The sequence below is a fragment of the Nycticebus coucang genome, chromosome 5 (genome assembly GCF_027406575.1).
Source record: "Nycticebus coucang isolate mNycCou1 chromosome 5, mNycCou1.pri, whole genome shotgun sequence".
NCBI classification, from domain to species: domain Eukaryota; kingdom Metazoa; phylum Chordata; class Mammalia; order Primates; family Lorisidae; genus Nycticebus; species Nycticebus coucang.
Genome location: NC_069784.1, coordinates 51,978,723 through 51,999,264, shown reverse-complemented (window position 1 = coordinate 51,999,264; position 20,542 = coordinate 51,978,723). Strand labels below are relative to the sequence as shown.

The 20,542-nt window shown below is 45.8% G+C and overlaps 1 protein-coding gene and 1 long non-coding RNA gene across 2 annotated transcripts in view; both read right to left on the bottom strand.

The window, feature by feature from the left end:
* Positions 1–1,621: 1,621 nt before the first annotated feature.
* BCL9 (BCL9 transcription coactivator) lies at positions 1,622–19,637 on the bottom strand. Its single transcript, XM_053590905.1, has 7 exons — positions 19,509–19,637; positions 18,349–18,665; positions 16,618–16,807; positions 14,732–14,831; positions 9,913–12,154; positions 8,389–8,649; positions 1,622–3,976 (listed from the first exon to the last, which is right to left on the bottom strand). Exons 1-7 carry the CDS (start codon positions 19,559–19,561, stop codon positions 2,859–2,861), a joined length of 4,281 nt encoding a protein of 1,426 aa, XP_053446880.1. The 5' UTR covers positions 19,562–19,637; the 3' UTR covers positions 1,622–2,858.
* Positions 19,603–20,542, bottom strand: part of LOC128585720 (uncharacterized) — an 88,458-nt gene continuing 87,518 nt past the window's right edge. Inside the window, exon 4 of the long non-coding RNA XR_008380095.1 lies at positions 19,603–19,821. This is a non-coding gene — a long non-coding RNA (uncharacterized LOC128585720). The remainder of the gene's footprint in view (positions 19,822–20,542) is intronic.

The following is a 20,542-nucleotide window of genomic DNA, read 5'->3' as shown; positions in this document are numbered from 1 at the left end:
TTTAAAAATCTTGCATCCTTAGTTCTCCATAGGATAGCATCCAGTCTCTCAAAATGTGATTTTTTTTTTTTTTTTTGGTAACAATCTTAGTAAATTAGAAATTGTTATATGTAAACCCTAAATAAACTAGGCGTATCATGGATCATTGTGATGAAATATTGGCACATGCTGATAAGGAAAAATGAAGATTTATTACAGGGCCTTTAAAAAACTTTCTCAGGGGGAATGCTGATTTGCTCTGCCACGCATTCTCTAACAGGTGGCTGCAGGCAGGGAATGCCCCACGCTGGCCTCCCCCAGCAGCCTCTGCTGCCTCCGCAAGGGTACCCCATCTCTTGCCACCCTCAAAGTGAGTACCTGCTCTGTGTTCCTTTCCTGCCTTGCCTCCTCGGCTGGGAAAGCAGCAACCTGGCCATGCGTGATGGCAACTGCAGTGCAATTACATGTGGCAAGGAGAGGAGCTGCCCAAAATGCAAGACCAGTGGACAAACGCCAGCTGCCGAACTTTGCTCAGGTCCTGTCTTGTGCCTCTGTGCTTAGCTGTCACCATATTCTTTTCCATACAAGGCTAAATTCATGAAACGTATGTTCACTTTACTATGCTAATTTCTCTGCAAAATAAACTTTCCCCACTCAGCATCAACAGAATAGATCGGGTTGAGTCTGAATTCTTTAATTTGTGAGCTCGGTTTTCTCATCTGCAAATGAGATATCACCACATCCTTCACAGGGCCTCTCAAAGCTCAGCACGGTGATTATGTGGAGGTGACTGGAAGAGTGACCAAACATTCATCTCCACATTTTTTTTGTTGCCTAGGGCACTTGTGTTACTGAGAAGACAGGGCTGCAGAAGGTGGAAAACAGCTCTCAAAAACAATTGTCAGCGAGAACTCAGACTGCAAAACACCAGCAGAGCCCGATTTGTCTGAGTTTGTCTACACATGACTCTGCACCTGCCGTTCCTTGCTCAGATTCTTCCACCTAAGAACAAACACTCATATAGACGCCCACCCGGTGAGCCAAAAATGACTATAAGGCAAAGAAATACACACACCAGAACAAAATTAACTGCACAGAAGCATAACAGTGCTCACACACCTGGCAGGACGCACCCTGACCTGCTGAAGATGTGTGGGGTGGGACGTGAGCTGCGCACAGCTGGAGCAGGGCTAACAGAGGTAACAGGGGCCAGCAGTGAGGTAGAGAGGCAGCCGCTGGGGGACCACAGAAACCCTCAGACTGTGACTTGCAGGTAGAATAATAATGTATCTCTTAGCCTATTCAAATAACTAAAAACATACCTTTGGTTTCTTAATTACTTCAATTGGCCCTCACAAAAATGTCTATTAAGACCATTAACTGCCCTAGAAACCAAGTTCAGCAACAGGATCAGAATTTCATGACCGAGCAAGGCACAGTACAGGATGAAGCTCCGTGAGCGTTCTTCCTCTGTAGCAAGGCATGTACTTTATAACCTGAGAAGGCACTTCTGTGCCCTTGCCCTACCCAGGACCCTAAGACCAACCCCAACAAGAAAGTTCTATACTTCTGGGTCACGTGGCAGCCAGCATGCCCCGCACTAAACAAAAAGGAATCCAAATAAACATAAAATGCAGTTCAATTTTGTAAGAAACAATATATTTTATTTTTCTGACACCACAGCTCTGGCGAGTGGTTTTGTACCAAATTTAATGGAGGTTACACAGAACGTTTTACGCATGGGAGGAGAAGGGAAGGAACCACAAAATTTAAAACAAAACAAAAACAAAATCCTGGATAGCTTTTAGCATCTGCTCCACTCCCACATTAATAAAATTCACTTGGTAATTCCTAATAAAAGGAGAACAGAAAACGAAGTGGGCAGGGAAGGGTAAGCCGGGGAAGAGAAGACCAGAGAGCATCCCAAGGACAGACCTCCCCTCCCAGCTCAGAGGCTGCCCTGGAGGGAGGACAAGGCTTCACCAGATTTATTTCCCCAACACCGTGTATTGCAGCTGCCAAAGGGAAAAAGAGGAGGGAAGCAGAGGGTCACTGGTGGGGCAACAAGGAAAGGAGAAACCCTTAACCAGGGAGATGGGGCAAAACGGGAGAGAGAAAACCAGAGTAAAACATGACAGTGGGTTGGCCTACCGGGAGAGACAGACAGTGCTGAGGAGCACTTGGACTGAAAAACAAACATCCTAAGCTTCATTATTTTTAAAAAGAAAAACTCCCCCTCCCCCCACCCCTCACTGAACTTAGTTCCTTTTTTTGTGCTTTTCATTAATACTCTGCTCTGAGGTCGTAGTTTGGTTTTTCTATACACTGGAGTTGAAAGAAAATAGTCCAAAGGTCTGAAGATGGATTCTCCACCTAAAGTAAACAGCCAGCATTCCTGTTCTCCTCTTGTCCCAAAGACTAAAATCTCTGCTAAAATCCCTTTTACAATATAGTACAGTACACAAAAAAAATAAAGCCCAAATTAAAAAAAAAAAAAAAAAAAAAAACAGAAAAGAATCCTGGGAGAAGCCAGTCCAAAGGACGTAAACATACAGAGAACGGTGCAACACATGACCCATGGCAATTCTCAAAGCACGGCTACAGATTCCCAAAAGGAGGTGCCATCATGGGATACTCAAGTCCACAAAAATAATTTTTAAAAAATAAATCTTAAAAAAAACACACCTGTTGATTAAATGAATAATTTGTTTTCAGGTAAATCCATACATTCTCGAGTGCCCCCCTCCCCCAAAGCAACCCTCGGGTCTCAGTTCTCCTATTGCATGACCAATAGTGGGTGCTCCTGGAACTCCCTTAAAGCAGCTCTCAGGACCTGGAATCTCATCTTGACAAGGATCAGCATATCCAATCTTAGCAGCTTAAAACATCATGTTTCCTGGGTTGCCAGGTCCTTGGCTGAATCCACCCATGCCCACATCAGCAGCCATGCCCCGGGGCCTCATCTGTGGGGGGATCATGATGTTCTGTTGGGGTCCCATCATGCCCTGCATGGACATCATCATGCCTGGAGAGCCAACGGGCCCAGGGTGAGTGTAGAGCCCCGCAGGTCCCCGATCCTTGCCAGGAATCATGCCCACAGCGGCAGCTGGATTGCTCATCAGGGTGGGCTGGCCGGGCATTGTAGATTGTGCTGGTGACATCATCCGATGGTGAGGTCCCATCATGCCTTGTTGGAGGAAGGCTGGTGGTCTCATGGGGTTGTGGCCTGGCATGGATGGAGCCGTACCAAGAGGGATGTCCGGAGTTCCCACTGGCCCTGGACCCCCCATGCCAGGTAATGCTAGTCCCATTCTGGGCGCTTGCTCCCCCATCATCCCCTGCATGTGTGAAAACCCAGGTCCAGGGCCCTGGGGCTGTTTCCGGCCTGGGACTTCCCCTCGAGGGAAATATTGCAATGTCTGGCTAGGCTTCTCTGATGGAATAATGCGGGATAGATCAAACTCAGGTATTCCGGTGGCTCCAGGACGGATGACTTCCTGTAGATCTGGGTCTGTAAACACTGAAGGCATGCTGTTCCCCAGAACAGTGAAGGAGTCAGGACCCCCGGGGCCTCCAGGCTTGCAAAGTGCTGCATCTGCTGAACTTTGGGGCAGGTTGCTGGGGCGGCCAAGGGGGCCTTCTCCTGGGAAGCCCATCCCTCCTGGGAAGCTGCCCTGTCCCCCGCTGGGGCCATTGTGAGGGAATGGAACCTGCTGTGGGGGAGACTGTACTGGAGGGAAGCCCTGGGGGAAGCCCATCCGTCCTTGAGGTACCATCGGTGGCTCTTGGGACCCATGCCCCATGATAGGATTGTGTGACATCAAGCCAGGTCCCATTGGGACCCCATGAGGAGGTATGTTGGGTCCCATCGCATTTGGAGAGGGCATCTGATTGGAGTGAGAAAGTGGCTGGGTCATTCCCATTGGGCTGAGGGTTGGCATCGGAACCACGGGATTTGGACCTGAAATTCGAGGATTCTGTGTATTAATGCCCATTCCTGGAAAAATAAAGACATCAAAGGAATCAATTTAATCAAATGCAACTCAAAAAAACTATAATAAATCTAATGAACAAAAAAATTTATTGTGTACCTGACGTGCATAGTCCTCTGCTGGGAAAACATACAACGTACAATCCTTACCCTCAGCAAGATTATAATACATTCGGGGACATACAAACCAACAGCTCTACAAGATGATATATGATTAAGTCTTAAACTGTCTGATGAAGGAATGTGTAGAAGAGAGCAAAGGAGAAATTCTCCTGTGTGAAAAGTTATACATTAGTACACGAATGAGCACATTCTTCTTTAGTGGAGATATTTAACACAGAAGAAAACAATTTGCTGAATGACTTAAGTATGGTCCTTTTGGAGAAAAACGATTAATTAGTTCTACAATTCCAATTATCAGAAATAATAACAAAACCCAAACAGGTCTTTTTTCAATTGGCATTGTATTGTATTGCTTTATAGAGAAAGCATTGAAAACTCTAGGTTACAGGAACTGCTAAAGAAACCATAACATTTAATGGAAAAGGAAAACACACACATTCTACTAAGTCTCTGGGAGATTTAAATACAGTAGAACCTCTGTAAGGTAATCACCCACGGGACTATGACAGACTGGTCAACATAAGAACTAGGTCTCCTGTACATGCTACAGGAGCTCTTATTAAAAAATATCAGATGAAATCATAACCAAAACACAGTAAAATCATACAGTATCACATAAAATCAATGCATTTACTCTGTTCTCATGGTTTATTCTTTCTGAAACAGGACTCAATCTTGGTCTGTTTCTTATTTTCATTGCACATATAAGTGGAGAAAGCACTTCCAGCGAGTGCTCACCTGGGCATTTTTCCACAGCAAATAACTTCAACTGCATTATCAGATGCCTGACATCCTCTTCTTTTGGCATCTTTGCAGTTTCTGTGTTGTTCTCACTAGCTTCTTCCACTTCATCAGCTACTTCATGCACTTTTATACTGGTCTGTACTTTGGTCAACAGTGCTTGGAAAATCGCTTCTAGGTCAGGTTCATTACAGGTTACCACCTCATCATCCATTGCAACAACCCCTTCAAATTCTGCCATGGGAGATGGACTGTCTGGCAGGTCCAAAACGTCATGCTCTTGGGTTGTGACAAATCCAACTTTCTTGAAACACTTCTGTATCATTTCTTGTGGAGTGTGGATTGTGAGGGGGCAAGACCCCCACAACCAGGGAGCGTTGTTCAAAGAACAACCCCCAACTGCTTCTCTCTTCCTAAAACAAGCAAGTCCTTTCCTTGCTTCCTCTGCCAGAAGTCGCATAGCTTCTGTATACTTTTCTATCTTTTGCCTAAAAGCCTTCTTTCTCTAAAGTTAATCTTTACCCTATGTACTATTACTTCCCCTCAACCTTGTAAGATGAAAATATTCCCACTTGCTTTCCTTGCTGATTTGAAACACTGCTAGTATAAGCAACCTTGTTTAGGTACTATATAAACAAAGCTGTTCACAAGGTTGGGGGCTGGCTGCAGCCATCAGCTGTGCCAGACCTCTTGATCCCATCCTTATCTCTTGTGTGATCTTTGTCTCTGTGTGTTTTATTTCCTCATCCCCCACCATTCCCACTTTGGTATGTTTACTCTTTGCACTAGCTCACGAAAATCTCTGGTTGAACTTTATTCCAAGCAGAACTGATTCAGAGGATAGTGTCCAGAGCATTAACTGAAGCAGCAGATTAAGTTGCTTTCACAGGTGGACCACAGATTTGTGTTTTAGTAATGCCCCACCGCAGGAGCTGGGCTTGGTAGTGCATTGAAAATGTTTTGATGATGCCTTGGTGAAGAGGATTTTTGAGGTTGTGTTTGGAGGCAGAAATTTCGGTGTCACATTTGTGAGATGATTCACTTGTGGGTGGTGGGGACAGCCGTGTACTGTCAGTAGAATAGGCCATTTCTTCTTTTCCATTTCTTGGTTGATACCCCTTACCCACTCCTCAAATAGGGCACCAGTCGTCCATGTACATTTGTTTGATCTCCAAATGACCAAAAAGTCTTCAGGCTTCAGATTCTAGAACATGTATGGCTTTGCCAATTTGCCAGTCACCAAGGGCTTTAGTTTTTCTTTGGCTGAGCTAGTGCAAAGCGGAACTGTGAAATGTTCTTTGGAAAGTCTTCCACTCTTACATTCGTCACCCTTCATGACAAAGCTCCTGTCAGGTATTGCCTTGAAAAAGAGTCCACACTCATCAGCATTAAAGATGTCATCATTTTTGAAGCCTCTGGCAAAGTCTGGGAAGTTTTTGCTGAACTCTTCCACAGCTTCTTATGGAACTTCACTGGATTCATCACATAAGACTTTCTGGGAGATCACATTTCACAGTTTAAATTTCTTTCTTTCGTTTTTTTTTTAGAGACTGAGTTTCATTTTATCACCCTCAGTAGAGTGCTGTGGCGTCACAGCTCACAGCAACCACCAACTCCTGGGCTTAAGCAATTCTCTTACCTCAGCCTCCTGAGTCGCTGGGACCAGGCACCCACTACAACGCCCAGCTATTTTTTTTGTTGCAGTTTGGCAGGGGCCGGGTTTGAACCCTCCACCCTCGGTATGTGGGGCCAGCACCCTACCCACTGAGCCATAGGTGCCGCCCAGTTTCAATTTCTTGAGCCAACCACTTGATGCCTGGATACCTACCACCTGAGATTCCTATGCAAACTTTTTAGCAACTTCTTGGATCACTGACCCAGACTTTTGGGTGTTAACTACCCTCATTTGTTTGAAACAGCTTAATGTGGCATCACTGACTTCTTAGAAGGAAGTTTTCCTCCTTTTCTGCTATAGGTCTCTGGTTTCTTTACCATATCTCTCGAACTACTCATGTTTATGTTTTTCGATGGTGCTAACTGTGGTCTTGCTAACATCAAAATGTTCTGCTGTCTTTCTTTGGCTGCTGCTTTCCAGAAAATGTAAATCAACTTTTTCTTTCACTGTCAGTTCTGTGAGTTCTTTCTTTTGGGCCATAATATCTTGATTAACTGTAAAATTTTTCAGTAATTGTAGGATGTATCTACAATACAGATCAGTCCTTTGCATTTAAAAAATCTTCCACAATACATGATAAACAATAGGACATTACATGGTGGTAATAAAACATGAAAAAAAAAAAAAAAAAAAACCTTGGCTTGGCACCTGTGGCTCAAGCAGCTAAGGCGCCAGCCACATACACCTGAGCTGGCGGGTTCGAATCTAGCCTGGGCCCGCCCAACAACAATGACGGCTGCAACCAAAAAATAGCCGGGCATTGTGGCAGGCGCCTGTAGTCCCAGCTACTTGGGAGGCTTGAGCCCAGGTAGGAGGTTGCTGTGTCCTGTGATGCTACAGCACTCTACCCAGGGTGACAGCTTGAGGCTCTGTCTCAAAAAAAAAAAAAAAAAATTTATGGTAAAGAAAAAATAATACAACTAAAGGGTAAAGCCCACACTTTTTACCCCTTCGTGTAGAGTGGACTCATTATGGATGGTAAATTAATACTGTGTGTCACAGATCAAGTGGTCAAGATATGACTGATAGAGGTGGTATACATAGAGGTCAGTCTTCCACTGAGTACATGTGGTGCACGTTGGTTTATGAAAACAGGTCAGCTTCAGGGGGTAGTCAATGCCGGAAGGTGGTCAACTATGGAGGTTCTACTGTATTTGTCCTCTCTATGGATTTACCACTGAGTGTGGCATGGATGGTATTTATGCTGTCCACGGAGCATGTCCTAACCTGGCTAATTAGGATTGCTGATAAATAAACAGCATTTCTAACAGTCAGAACAGCACTGGAACCACAAACCATGGTTGAAAAGTTTTGGTCTCTTTGCTGCTCACCCTCAGCATCCCAGATCATTTCCAGTTAGTGAGGTTGGCAGGGGTTGGGTGGGGAGGGTATAGGAATGAAGGCATACAGAATGATAGGGAAGAGAAGAATTTTATTATCTCCCTAGTCCTAAAGAAAGGGCTTCTCTAGGAAACAGAGGCTTTCCACTGTCTGAAATCCTATGGCTGCTTGTGGTTTGAGGCTGCCCTTCCAGGAAAATATGTGAGAACTAAAGACATTCCCATCTGCGTGTTAAAAGAAACCACTTTCAGTATTGCTATACAGGAACAAAAAAGAAAAAAACAAAATAAGACAAAAAACAAATTAAAAAAACCCATTCAGGTACACACAAGTCTCAAAACAATAAGGAAACCTGCTTTGATACAAATAGTAACTCAAGCTAATAAAAATTTGTTATTTTCCTCTAGTCAAGACACTTTAATTCTACTGAAACTAATTTAGATGATCCATTTTTTTCAACTTGTTGAACTTCCACTTATTCAAGAAGTTTCTCTTTTGTCTAGCACTGGCTCCATGCTATATTTTTCTGATTTCTTACCTGGCATATTATTCATTGATGGCAAGTTGGGAGAACGAGCTGGAGGGGAGTCATCATCTGAGCTGGCCACAGTCTTGATGGCATCGTGGTACAATGGGGTAGAACTGGGCATTGCAAACTTGGACATTCGAGACATCATAATAGAGAGTGGGTTCTGAGAGAGGGTTGGCTCTGGAGGCATGGTGTAAGGTGTGCTAGAGGGAAGACTTCCCGGGATATTCACAGAGGCAGGCTGGCTGGCTGTGGGAGGCTGGGGCCCACCTACAAGGAGAAAGCAAAACAGAACAAAAATGGGCAGGAAATCAGATTCCTTTTGAAGGCTACTGGGGCCTATGATTATGAACTAGCAAGGCCAGCAGTGAGACAGATGAACAGGACAGTGTTATTACACCCAAGACACAAATCAAGCTCTGTGTGTGTGCAGTGGGGGACTGTAGCATGATATGGAGGTGATGGGTCAGCAGATGTAAAGACAAACACACCAGGAATATGTTAGAAACAGCAGTTCCAGCTTGGGAAAATATGGTTCACAGACAACCATTTCACTGAATAGAAGGTGAAATAAGTGGATCTCTTTCCCTGGCCAATCACAATTCAGAATTCAGCGCAGGTGTCAGTATGCCATGAAGCCAGGCAGTAACCACACCACTCTACACACATTCTCATTGGGTTCCACAACAAAGATGCCTGGTCTGGAATGTGGCTTCCCTCAATATTGGACTCTCAGGTCAAGAGATTTAAAGTTCAATCTTAAGTGAAGAGAAGGGAGGTTCTCATATGTGTTGACCACAGAAACAATTACCATGCTGCCATTGGTAGCTGCCATGCTGTATTGCTATATGAGCTGCTACCCTACAGAAAGACTCTTTACCATGGGAGGATAAATCTATCTTACTCTGATTCTAGTCTTTCTCAAGTGGAGATAACACCAACCTACTCTTTACACTCAGCACTACTTCCACTGACCACCTCTGGTCCCACTCACGAAACCACCGTCATCAGCACGAGCCTCTCCTAGGAAGAAAATACTAAAAAATTGTAGCTGATTGTTGAGAACAGCAGTCTACCCAGGAGAAGGCTTTGGTAATTGTTTCTGTGGTCAACACATACTTACGAGAGCCATGTGAGTCTCACAGCTGCCTCCCTTCTTTGTGTAGAATGACACTCAGAATTTCTTGACCTGATGGTCCAGTATCTAAAGAAGCCATGTTTATCCACTGTTAAGACATTTTACTTCACTAGCATGTGTTCACTGTGCAAATGTAAATTACTCTGTGAACTGACATATATTTCCCATTTGCCCTCTTCCTTCCAACAGCCCCATCTGACATATGTATTTCTGGCCAGGATTAGACACTTTTGCACAACCTATGGAAGTACTGATTATGCACTTTTCCACAAACATGTCCATGTTGGCAAAGGCCCTGTACTCTGGTTGTGTAATCAAGACCCCAGTTTTCTTAACCCAATCAGGCTCCAGCCATCTCCAGCCAAAGTGTGACTGTGAGGATGCAGTATACTGACCCGACTCTACACTTCCCAGCATGGCTGGGGAGGCCATGGTGAGGGGTGCTTTATGGTTTGGAGGAATCCCAGGACTCTGAAGGGGAGGTTTTGGAGAAGAGGTCCATCCAGGTGATGGGGCAGGAAGTGATGGAGACTTGAGGTGGACAGGCGAAGCAGCAGCAGACCCCAAGACAGGGGGGGACTTAATGGAAGCAGCAGCAGCCGGGCCCGCCAGCATGCCTGCCAGCTGCGATGGAGTCTGGGGGGACTTGAGATTCCCCGAGGGTGAGCCCAGCATTGGGGACTGGACTTGGTGCATCGTGGGAGACTTCAGAGGGTTAATGCCTGGGGAATGCACCTGGCCGCCTGCCACAGATATATCCAAAGGCTTCCGCCCCAGGCCACGCTGAACGGGAGGAGCTGTGTTGAGGCTGCTGGGGTTGCTGGAAGGGTTGAGAGGTAGTGGTGGCATGTGACTGAGCCGGCTGTTAGTCCTTTGGTCAGGCCCGATTGGTTCTCTGAGGTTCCGCAAGCCACTGCTGCTGCCTGGACCCTGAGACATAGGAAGGAAGGGCCTGGGGCCCACGGCATACTCCTGCTGGGGGTGCTCACCAAATGGCAGGGGCACCAGTTTCTGCTGAGCGGGTAGCATGTCCGAGCCACCCGGGCGCAGTTTCATCATCTCCTCAGGGCCAGCCCCGGCCTCTCTCATCTTCTGAGGTATCATCTGAGAGTTGGAGCCCATGCTGACACTCAGGTTGACATCTCCCTTTATCCCACCAGGAACCATCCCAAACTCAAGTTCCCGAGCAGGGCCTATCTGCGGAGGCATTCCTTTTGGAAAGTCACCCCTAGAAGGACTCAGAGGGCCCTCAACAGGTATTCGAGGGAAAATGGGGTTGCTCCCAGGCTCCATGTGGCGCTGGGCGCCTGGAATCATCCTACTCATCTCTATGCTGGGCCTGATGCCTTCCATGCCCATCCCAGGGGGGAGCCCCAGCTGTTTCTCTGCCAGCTGCTGTTGAAACATCTCTTCAGATAGTCCTTGGGGATTTGGGAAGCGTTCCCCTCGGCCAGGACCACTGAAGACGCCCTGGCCAGGAGGAAAATTTCTACCATCTGGGATTTTTGGCACATCATCTGGCCAACTGACTCCAGAAAGACCAGGTCTAGATGCTGGGTTGGCCACATTTGGCCCTTCCATCTCAGAGTTAATCATTCCTGCAAATCCAGGGAGGCGCATCTGGCTCCCCGGCATGTTGGGGTGGGGAGCCATGCCCCTCGGGGGCAGTGAATGTGGCATGTTGATACCATCAGAAAATGGCTCTGCACCCCCAGGTGCCCAGCCTTCACTAGGAGTCATCTGGTATGGGGGTGGTGGTCCGCGGACCACGCCCCGAGGCCCGTGCTGATGGACCATCATGTCCTGCAGGGAGCACTGCTGGACCACCACTTGTTCCTGCTTCCTCCTCTTCTCTTCATAAAACTCCTGCTGCAGCTTCAGCCACGCTATCTGCTCCGGAGTCATGTGGTCCAGGTGGTCGGGTCCTATGGGCCCAGACTGGGAGTTCATAGAAGGTGGAACCATTTCATCTGGAGCAAAGGGCACATCTCTATGTCCCTGAGGGCCAAATGGAGCGCCCACATCCGTCCGGGGCCCAGGTCCCTTACCTAGGCTTTGGGATTGAGCCATCATGGCCTGTATTGGCCCTTCTGGTTTTTTCTGAGGCCCATCTAATACCCCAGTGTTCTGCGGGGGTGGCCCACTTTGTGCTCCTGTGAATTCTTTCTCATCAGGGAAAAGCATACGCTGGATGTCTCTAAGAGTCTGGAGGGAGCGCTCCCGGTGCTCCAGCTGCTCCTGAGATAGACCATCGGGGTTCTCCCCCAGTGCGGGGGGCTCACCACTGGACACAGGTGGGGGTGGGGGGGCTTTGGGATCTGCTGAAGAGCCGTTGCTCCCCTGGGAGGCAGGGGTCACCGCTCGGTTGTTGGGTGTAGAGTTTGGCCCAGTACCATCTGGGGGCAGTGGAGTGGAGCTGGCAGGACTACCTGCAGAAGGAATCAGTTTATTTTCTACCCCAGGACTATCCTGGTCCAGGGGACGTGGAGGTGCGGCAGGCTTGGGTGCTGGTGCCGGAATGGGTGGAGTTGGCTGCAGTCTAGTGTTCTGGGAAGAGTTCTGGTCCTGGCTGGTGGGAGCTGGGGGCTGTGGTGGTAGAGGTTTCGGATCATTCCGAAGGGCAGGTATCTGTGTGTTCTGAGGACAAACAAGATTTTTAAGTGTACCAGTGGGTAAACTGAACAGAAGAACAATTAAAAGAGCAAGCTGTGTTACAGGACTTGTCCCTGTCAAACACTTCTACATGGACACTTGTTATGGAGATTGCTCATGTACGAACCCACTTGGGACATGAAGACATTTTTATTTTTATTTTTTCTTAAACTTATTGTCAAATATCATCTTCTTTCCCTGGCTGAAAATTAGATTTCAATAACTTTATAAGCATGCCAGTGGAGAGCCACTCCAGCAAAGTGAACATGTTTGAGTCTCTGTTTCAAGAAACAGGTTTGATATCACATGTCTACTATGCTTTAGATTCTGAAAGAGACTAGTTTCTCGGTATTTGAGAAGCTATACCTACCATCTTCCTTTCCCTGAAACTACTACTGGATAGATAGACTTCTCACTGTCAATCCAAAGGGCTGATGTTTCTATCTGAAAGGGGAGTGCAAGCCAGCTGTGGCTGTGTGCTCTGCCAGCAAGTCCGTCCCATTTCATCGATACATCGTCCCCTCTGGTAGGGTGACCACTGAAGCGCTTCCGTCTGTGAGCTTCCAGGGGGCCTGACATCTCTGGTTTCTGTTTTTGGTTTGTGATCACCAATTCCATATTTGATAAGAATTTGTACATTAACTACAGTAAGAAAATCTGCAGGCAGGAAGCGTCTGAGGAGAAATCTGAGGCTATCCAGCTCCTGGTGTCTCTTGATCTGTTCTTTCTAATAGACAGCAGACTGCCTTTTTAACAGGCTGCTTGATTTCCTTATTAATATTAAGTACCAATGAATGCTACACTAAGTTCTGGGTAAAAGCACACTCACTTACAAGAGGTGACATGAACACCCTGAGAGGGATGTGTGTGTCTGGGTCTAAACTCTAAACCACAGCACTGAAGAAACTAAGAGGACACTGAAGCCCAGAAGGGCCCGGTCTACAGACTCGGTCTCAGAAATCCTCCACCAGCCTCCAGATCCCTTTTTTGGTGTTCATCTGCTCCTACCTGTTCACTTACTCCAGCCTGTATTTCCAAACCCTTAAGGCTTTTACTTACCTTCCCACCTACTGTCTGAAAGGTGTCTACCTGTGTGCAAATATGTGAACAAATCACTATGTGCATCTCCGCATATGAACAGTTTGTGTTGTATAAACACAAAGGCATATTTTCGAGTGTTTACATTCTGTGAATATATAAACATACACATACCAATGTTTCGCTTGGAGGTGCCCATGCACGTTTATCTGTAGATAAGATTTGCGTGGGTAAGACCGGAAGGCTGAATTTGTGTGACTCTGTATAGTCTAAGTATGTCCCATGTCCACAACTCTTTAACTGGAGTGCAGAGGTCATGTGAATCCCCCTTGTAGTGCCCTTTTCAGTTTGGTTTATTGAGTCAGGTTCTGTTTGCATGTTGTAGATGGGTACTGACTGCATATAGGGTGACCGTGACAGGAGAAATCGTTTAGTTCCATCCTTGTCATTTTAGATTTGGAGCAATAGGTGACTCCCAATTCCCTCCTTAACTCCTTTTCTGATTTCATTTTAGTAGCAGAGAAGGCAGAGGTAATAACTGCATTTAAGAACTGTCATGAAGTTGATAGAATGTTGGTTTGATTTGCACGTACTCTGTGCATTCCGGGACAATGCACATTTTAAATATAATTATATGTATCCTCTACTGTTGAGTAGTGGAGAGTCATAGGGAATGTGAAATTCCCTCAGTTTAGGAAAGCCCACAGTCTGCTTCTGTCTATAGAGATGGAGGATACACGCCATAGGAAAATGGCATCTATTTTTATTTGGAATTGTTACTTTGATCATGTATCGTCATTTAACTTTTCCCACATTTAAGACTTATCCCTGTATTAGGGCTTTTATTTTATTTTTTAGGTTTTATGCTCTCAGAAATCAGGGATTGTATCTAAAACCTCTTGGTATCCCCCCAGAATGTGGTTTAATACCTTGATAATGTCAGTCACAAGAATCATTTTTTGATTCTGTTTGGTAAACTACGTGCATTAAAAATTCACTGTATGCTTTTTCTAATGGAGTTTACAGTAGGTGCTTAAGATCCAGATAAAAAACAGACTAACATTTATTATAATTTTGGAAATATCAAGCAATTAAAAACACCCAATGGTATTCTCACTTTGAAATAAACAGAAATCATTTTTGAAAGTCACGAAAACTCTGATGACACCATCATCATCATGTACTCGAGGACTTAGTTATTTCTTTTCTCTCTGTTCTTCAACTAACTCAAGAGTGTTATTTTTTTTAAACCTGCTTTGTACACAGGTTTTCCTAGAGATGGTCACATGAAGGAAAAGCTAAGAGATCCTCTTACATTTTGCATCTTCTTCCCCCGGGAATTAATCAATCTACCTAGTATAATGTGACATGACTAACATCCCACAATGGCAAAATTAGGTCAAATGCCCAGAATACAGCTCATACCATCAAGACCATCTCCCTATCAATTAAACTCACCACCTCCCTTCCTTTGCAGTCTCTGTAGATCTACTAAACCATCACTCCTTTTCTGAAAGCACGTACCAGAGGGGCTGTGCTTCTCTCTGTCTTGCTATTAGAAATGTTCTGGATGTGGAAAGAGACGATAGTTTCAACCTGGCCCTTCAATACAGCTTCTGCAGCTCTGCAAAGACAGAAGAGACAGCATATACTAGACCTTATGTCTATTCACTAACTATAATTCCAAAGCACCTTAACACCAGATTGAACTTGTAAGGCAGAGGAAGGAATATAAAGAACCAGCAGAAATGTTGAATGAGAAGAAATCAAAAGAAACATGCTTCATTAATTTATGTTTACCTCTTTGTCTCCAAAAAAAAAAAAAGAGTCCACTATGTTGCCCTTGGTAGAGTGCCATGGTATCACAGCTCATAGCAACCTCAAACTCTGGGGCTTAAGTGATTCTCTTATCTCAGCCTCCCAGTAGCTGGGACTACAGATGCCTGCCACAACGCCTGGCTATTTTTTTTGTTGCTGTTGTCATTGTCGTTTAGCAGGCTCTGGCCGGGTTCAAACCCACCAGCCCTGGTGCATGTGTCTGGCTCCCTAACCACTGAGCACGGGTGCCAAGCCATGTTTACCTCTTACCATCAAACTTGTGAAATTAAAAGACAGTCGTATTAGCAAATCCAAAAGAAGCATTAAAAAACAAAAACCAGGCTCGGTGCCTGTGGCTCAAGCGGCTAAGGTGCCAGCCATATACACCTGAGCTGGCAGGTTTGAATCCAGCCCAGGCCTGCCAAACAACAATGACGGCTGCAACAACAACAACAAAAAAAATTAGCTAGGTGTTGTGGCAGACGCCTGTAGTCCCAGCTACTTGGGAGGTCGAGGCAGGAGAATTGCTTGAGCCCAGGAGTTGGAGGTTGCTGTGGGCTGTGATGCCACGGCACTCTACCCAGGGCGACAGCTTGAGACTCTGTCTCAAAAACAAACAAACAAAAAAAAAACAACAGTATTTTCTTCTTAAACCAATCTACTGTTGTAGATGTTTTACAGACAACCCTAGTTCAAAACCCAAGAAGGAGGACACAAAATCTCACCACATGCAGTGATAGTCCAAGGCTGTTAAGATTTACTTTTTATCTTAAGTGAGTTAAAAAGTCAGAGAACAGCTGGGCATGTTGGCTCAAGCCTGTAATCTTAGCACTCTGGAAGGCCAAGGCAAGAGGACAGTTTGAGCTCAGGAGTTTGAGACCATCTGAGCAAGAGTGAGAAAGCAAACCATGTCTACTAAAAACAGAAAAATTATCTAGGCATGGTGCTGTATGCCTGTATGCTACTCCAGAAGCTGGACTCAGGGGGATTCCCCTGAGTCCAGAAGTTTGAGGTTGCAGTGAGCTATGATGATGCCACTGCACTCTAGAGTGAAATGCTGTCTCAAAAAGAAAAAAAAAGTATGAAAACCGTATGTACAATATAATTGTAATTTTGACAAATAAAAATCCATTAGTTTGTCCATTCACAAGAAACATAATATGCCAAAATGTTCACAGTGGTTATCTCTGTGAATTCCATAGATTTTTATTTTTAATTGTATTTACGACTTATTCAAGAATGGACATTTATTACTTGAAAGAATTAAAAAAAGAATAAGTAGATTGCAGAAAGGTGTGTACCATGCAATCAATCTCTTCTATATTTAAAAAAGGTATAAACATATATGTATATTTGTATAAGCACAAAAAACTCTGAAGTAAAGCCAAGAAAGTATGATCAGTGGTTGCCTCTGGAAAGTGAGGTTGGGGAGGTTTTATATTTTATTTCTGTTCTTTCTGTATTGTTAACTTTAAGTGATAACATAAGGTGTTGTGGCTTAAAAAAAAAGGCTCCATCTGCAAATGGAGGAAGAACTTGGGTCCCCCCATACACAAGCCATACCCAAAAGCGAGGCACAGCCATCAACTTACTTATTGGCCATCTCAGTAGAAAACACATACACCACTTTGGCTGGAGTCTTCTGAGCAGGTGTGGGCTCTGGAGCAGTAGTTTGGCCATGGGAGGGGGTGGAAGACCTGGGGGCTGTAGCATTTGATGGGGTCATTGAGTGTGGTGTGTGCTGGGAATCCTGGGACTTTATGTGGTCAGCAGAATTACATTCTAAAAGAATGAAAAGACTCTTTGTCATAGGAAGAATACAACTTCCTTTCTTCTGCCAGCATTTATAATATCATAATACAAACCCACCTTGAGAATTTTAATAAAGTATCTTGCTAAAAGGAAACCTTCTCTTCTACAAACAGAATTTCAAATACTCTTTTCCTATGTGACCAATCATAAAGCACTTACTTTACCGCCTTACTTCTCTAACTATTACATATCCTTCAGATATTAGCGTGAATGTCCCTCCTGTCTGAAAATTATTTTGAAACCTCTTGGACTGGCCAGATGTGGTGGCTCACGCCTGTAATTCTAGCACTCTGGGAGGCCAAGGCAGGTGGATTGCTTGAGCTCAGGAGTTCAAGACCAGCCTGAGCCAGAGTGAGACTTCATCTCTAAAAATAGCCAAGCATTGTGGCTGGGTGCCTGTAGTACCAGCTACTTAAGTGAGGCAAGAGAATCACTTAAGCCCAGGAGTTTGAGGTTGCTCTGAGCTGTGATGCCACGGGTACTCTATCCAGGGGGACAAAGTAAGACTCTGTCTCAAAAAAAAAAAAAAAGAAAAGAAACCTCTTGGAATTGACGGATGCCCCTGCTAATGCATCTCATAGCCCTCCAATTTCTCTCATTCCAGCATTTATCAAATGTCATTGTAATTGTTTGTTTAATGATCAGCTTTCTAGATGCACTCAAAATCCTTGAGGACAGCAACCGTACCTGCCATGCTGACCATGGCACTCCCACACCCAGCACAGTGTAGGCACTCAGAACACCCGAGGGAGGAAGGGAGCAGGCAGGAAGGAGCAATCATCCCCAGGTTTCCACGTCTAATGTGGATTAAGAAATCACACTTCCATTCTTAAATACTAACTTCATGTTCAGGCCTATGGTTAACATTTCTGATCTTATTCTAGGAGGAAACAAGCCTGAAACCACAGCCACTGGTCCCATACCCTTTTTGGCTCACTCTACTTTGATGCCTGCCAAATCTATAACACATCTGGTAGCCACTCATTTCTGCCACACTGGAATCAGCTGTGACAAATCCGGCCTAGTGCCAGGGCCATTAAGGCTTCCTTTGTGTCTACACGTCTGGCAAAGTGGCAACCAGAGAGCAAAGAACTCAAGCCTTGGAGGGTTACTCTGATGGAGAAGGGGGGGGGCGGGGGACGCCGGAAAAATTGCTCCAGCATGGCCACTGGCACAGACAAAGTGGAGCTACTGGCTTGAAACTGGAGTCTAAACAGGATGGAGGCCAAACCACATAGGAGAACCTGGTTAGGTCTGAGAAACACCCCACCACAGCTCCTAAACCCCGCATCCTCAGAGTGAGAACTCCTCAACAAGGCAGTTCCAAACTGTTCTTCAGTTGGTAGCAAAATGAGAAGAAATAGTTCCATCGTAAACCTGAGAACTCCTCAGTCTGGGGCCTACTCTCCCCATTTGGCTGATACTAGGCCCTCTGACCACTACCAAATATCAGAGGCTTTCCCTCAGGAATACCTACTTCCCTCTGAGTCTCAAAGATCTTATAGACATACCTTTAATGTCAGAGTCATCGTTTGGAGTCCCAGGATCTCTCTGATCAAAGGAGTCGGCGGAAATACTTCGCTCCCTTTTCCCCTTGCCCTTGGCACCATTTCCAGCCCCATTCTTCAGCCCCATGCTCCCACCTGGGCCAGGGAGTGCTTTAGGGGTATGGCCCCCACTCTTGGAGTCACAGGGAGATGGCTGGGATTGGCTGGCTGAGCCCCCCTGTTTACCCTGATTGGAGAATTTGGAATCCAGCTGGGGGTTTCCAGATGGGGACATCACTGTAGGGGGACGGACCATCACCTCCTGCTTTGACTTAGGGCTACTAAAAGAAACAAATAACAGAGAGAGATCAGATACCAGATACAGCTGGTCAGCACAAATTAGGGAGGAGCAGCTTCTATCATGGGTGAGGGAGACCCACAGGAGTAAATAAGCACCCTATGTTCCCCTCAGCCACTTGTCTGTTCTCTCCGCCCTACTCTAGTGTCAGAGCTACCAACAGAGAGGAGGAACAAGCAGGGTGACCTGTCAGGTCTCGGGAACCCTGCAGTCATATGGGGACCCATCTTTAGGGCTTTTGTCAATAAAGCACAACGGTTTCTATGTACATAGAGAAGTGACTCTTACACTAAGACCAGCTCAGAGTAAACAAACAGGCATCATTAAGATCAAAATACTAGCACCCCAGGCTGATGACAAGGGACAGCTGTAAGAGCCTTGCTTCCCTGCTGGAAACACAAGCAGGTCTGGGAGAGTGCGGGAGCTGGTGACTGTCAGGTTAGGGAAATCACCCAGGACCTAATCCCTCCCAACAAGTGGCAATGCTCCACAGCAGCTAAGCCACCACCTCCCTCGGGGGTGAGAAAAAATGCCTTTTACAGTGACAATTTAGGGGCTGTGGGACAGAGGGAGAGGCCTCACAGTGGGAGTCCAGTGGGGGGGGATGGGTAATGATGGACAAAACAATAACAAAAAATAAGCTTTGATTATCATACTGTGGCTGCTTTGCTATTCTATTACTATTTACTAATTTATTTTCTCTTCCTTTCCTATTTGGGTTTCACTTGCTTCTAACTTCTAACAGTGTGTTCACACCGTTTCACCAAGGAGTGTTTGTGGTGCGCCTATGACAGACCCCATCCGGGGCCACGGCGGAGGCCCTCACCTCTGCGTGTTTCCTGATGGAGAGCTCCTCACTTTAGGGTTGCTGGAATGCATTGATTGGAATCCTGAGCTTGCAGTCACAGACAGCGACAGGCTCACCGAGTTCCTCTCGGGCTGCAGCAGAAACAGCTGCCGGGGGCAGTGGCCGTGGCCCACTGCTCGCAGGGCGCGTCCCTTAGTGCTGGCCACCTGTGTGCCTTTTTCCTCTTTGTTTTTCTCTGCTGTGGAAGTGGGTCCTTTCCCCTTGCAGCTCCAGCATTCTCTGGGTGTGTGCCTCCTACTGCCAAAGGAAAATCTCGCATCTCCAGGGCACACTATGGGAAAAGGCCACCCAAAAAAAGTTGGGAGTGAAAACACAGAGACATAAAACACCCTCACAACAGCATTTAGGTGAAAGCACTAGCTGGGGCAGTAAGGCAGAATCTAGATCATTCCTCAGCTTCCACTGGCATGAAAGGAAAGGGTGACGCTCCTGTTCTGGCCAAAGGCTCTGGGGTTAGAGCAACTGCAGGGTGACTAAGACGCCTGCCAGCTGTAGGCCTCCCACCCCAGCAGCCCAGGTCAGATGTGTATGAGCAGGGGAGACAGACCATTTTATCTTCAGCCGAGTATTCCACCTTGCATTTCTCTACTTCTGAATACAAAGCCTTCAAAAACTTGTGTTTGTCTTTTTAAAAACAATGCTTTGAGATCTCTGGGTAATGCAGAGCCATAGTGACTAGCTGGTATTTCAGCTCTAATGAGAAACAATGGCACTGAAATGTAACAAACCCCCTGCCTTTTGAACCATAAAGCAAATGATCTATGTTTATATTCTTAGGGCCCTGGGGATGGGGGGACATGAAAAGGAGGTACTTCTGAATTCAAATATTGAGCCAACACTGAATACGATCAGCTCTGCCCCCTGATTTCCACGATCTTTCAATCACACTATGCCAAGCATGTGCCTCGTGTTCTCACTGCTTAATAACAGGGACTGCAGGTGTGGGAATGATCTACAATTTTGAAGGTAAAAGAACATCTTTAAAGACTAAG

Bases quoted from the DNA above. Each gene is read 5' to 3' on its own strand.
- BCL9 (XM_053590905.1), bottom strand. From the start codon at position 19,561: ATGCATTCCAGCAACCCTAAAGTGAGGAGCTCTCCATCAGGAAACACG. The intron at 18,666-19,508 runs GTGAGGGCCTCC...TGTTTCTTTTAG, and splicing joins CCATCAGGAAACACGCAGAG to TAGCCCTAAGTCAAAGCAGG. The intron at 16,808-18,348 runs GTATGTCTATAA...TCATTCTTTTAG, and splicing joins CGATGACTCTGACATTAAAG to AATGTAATTCTGCTGACCAC.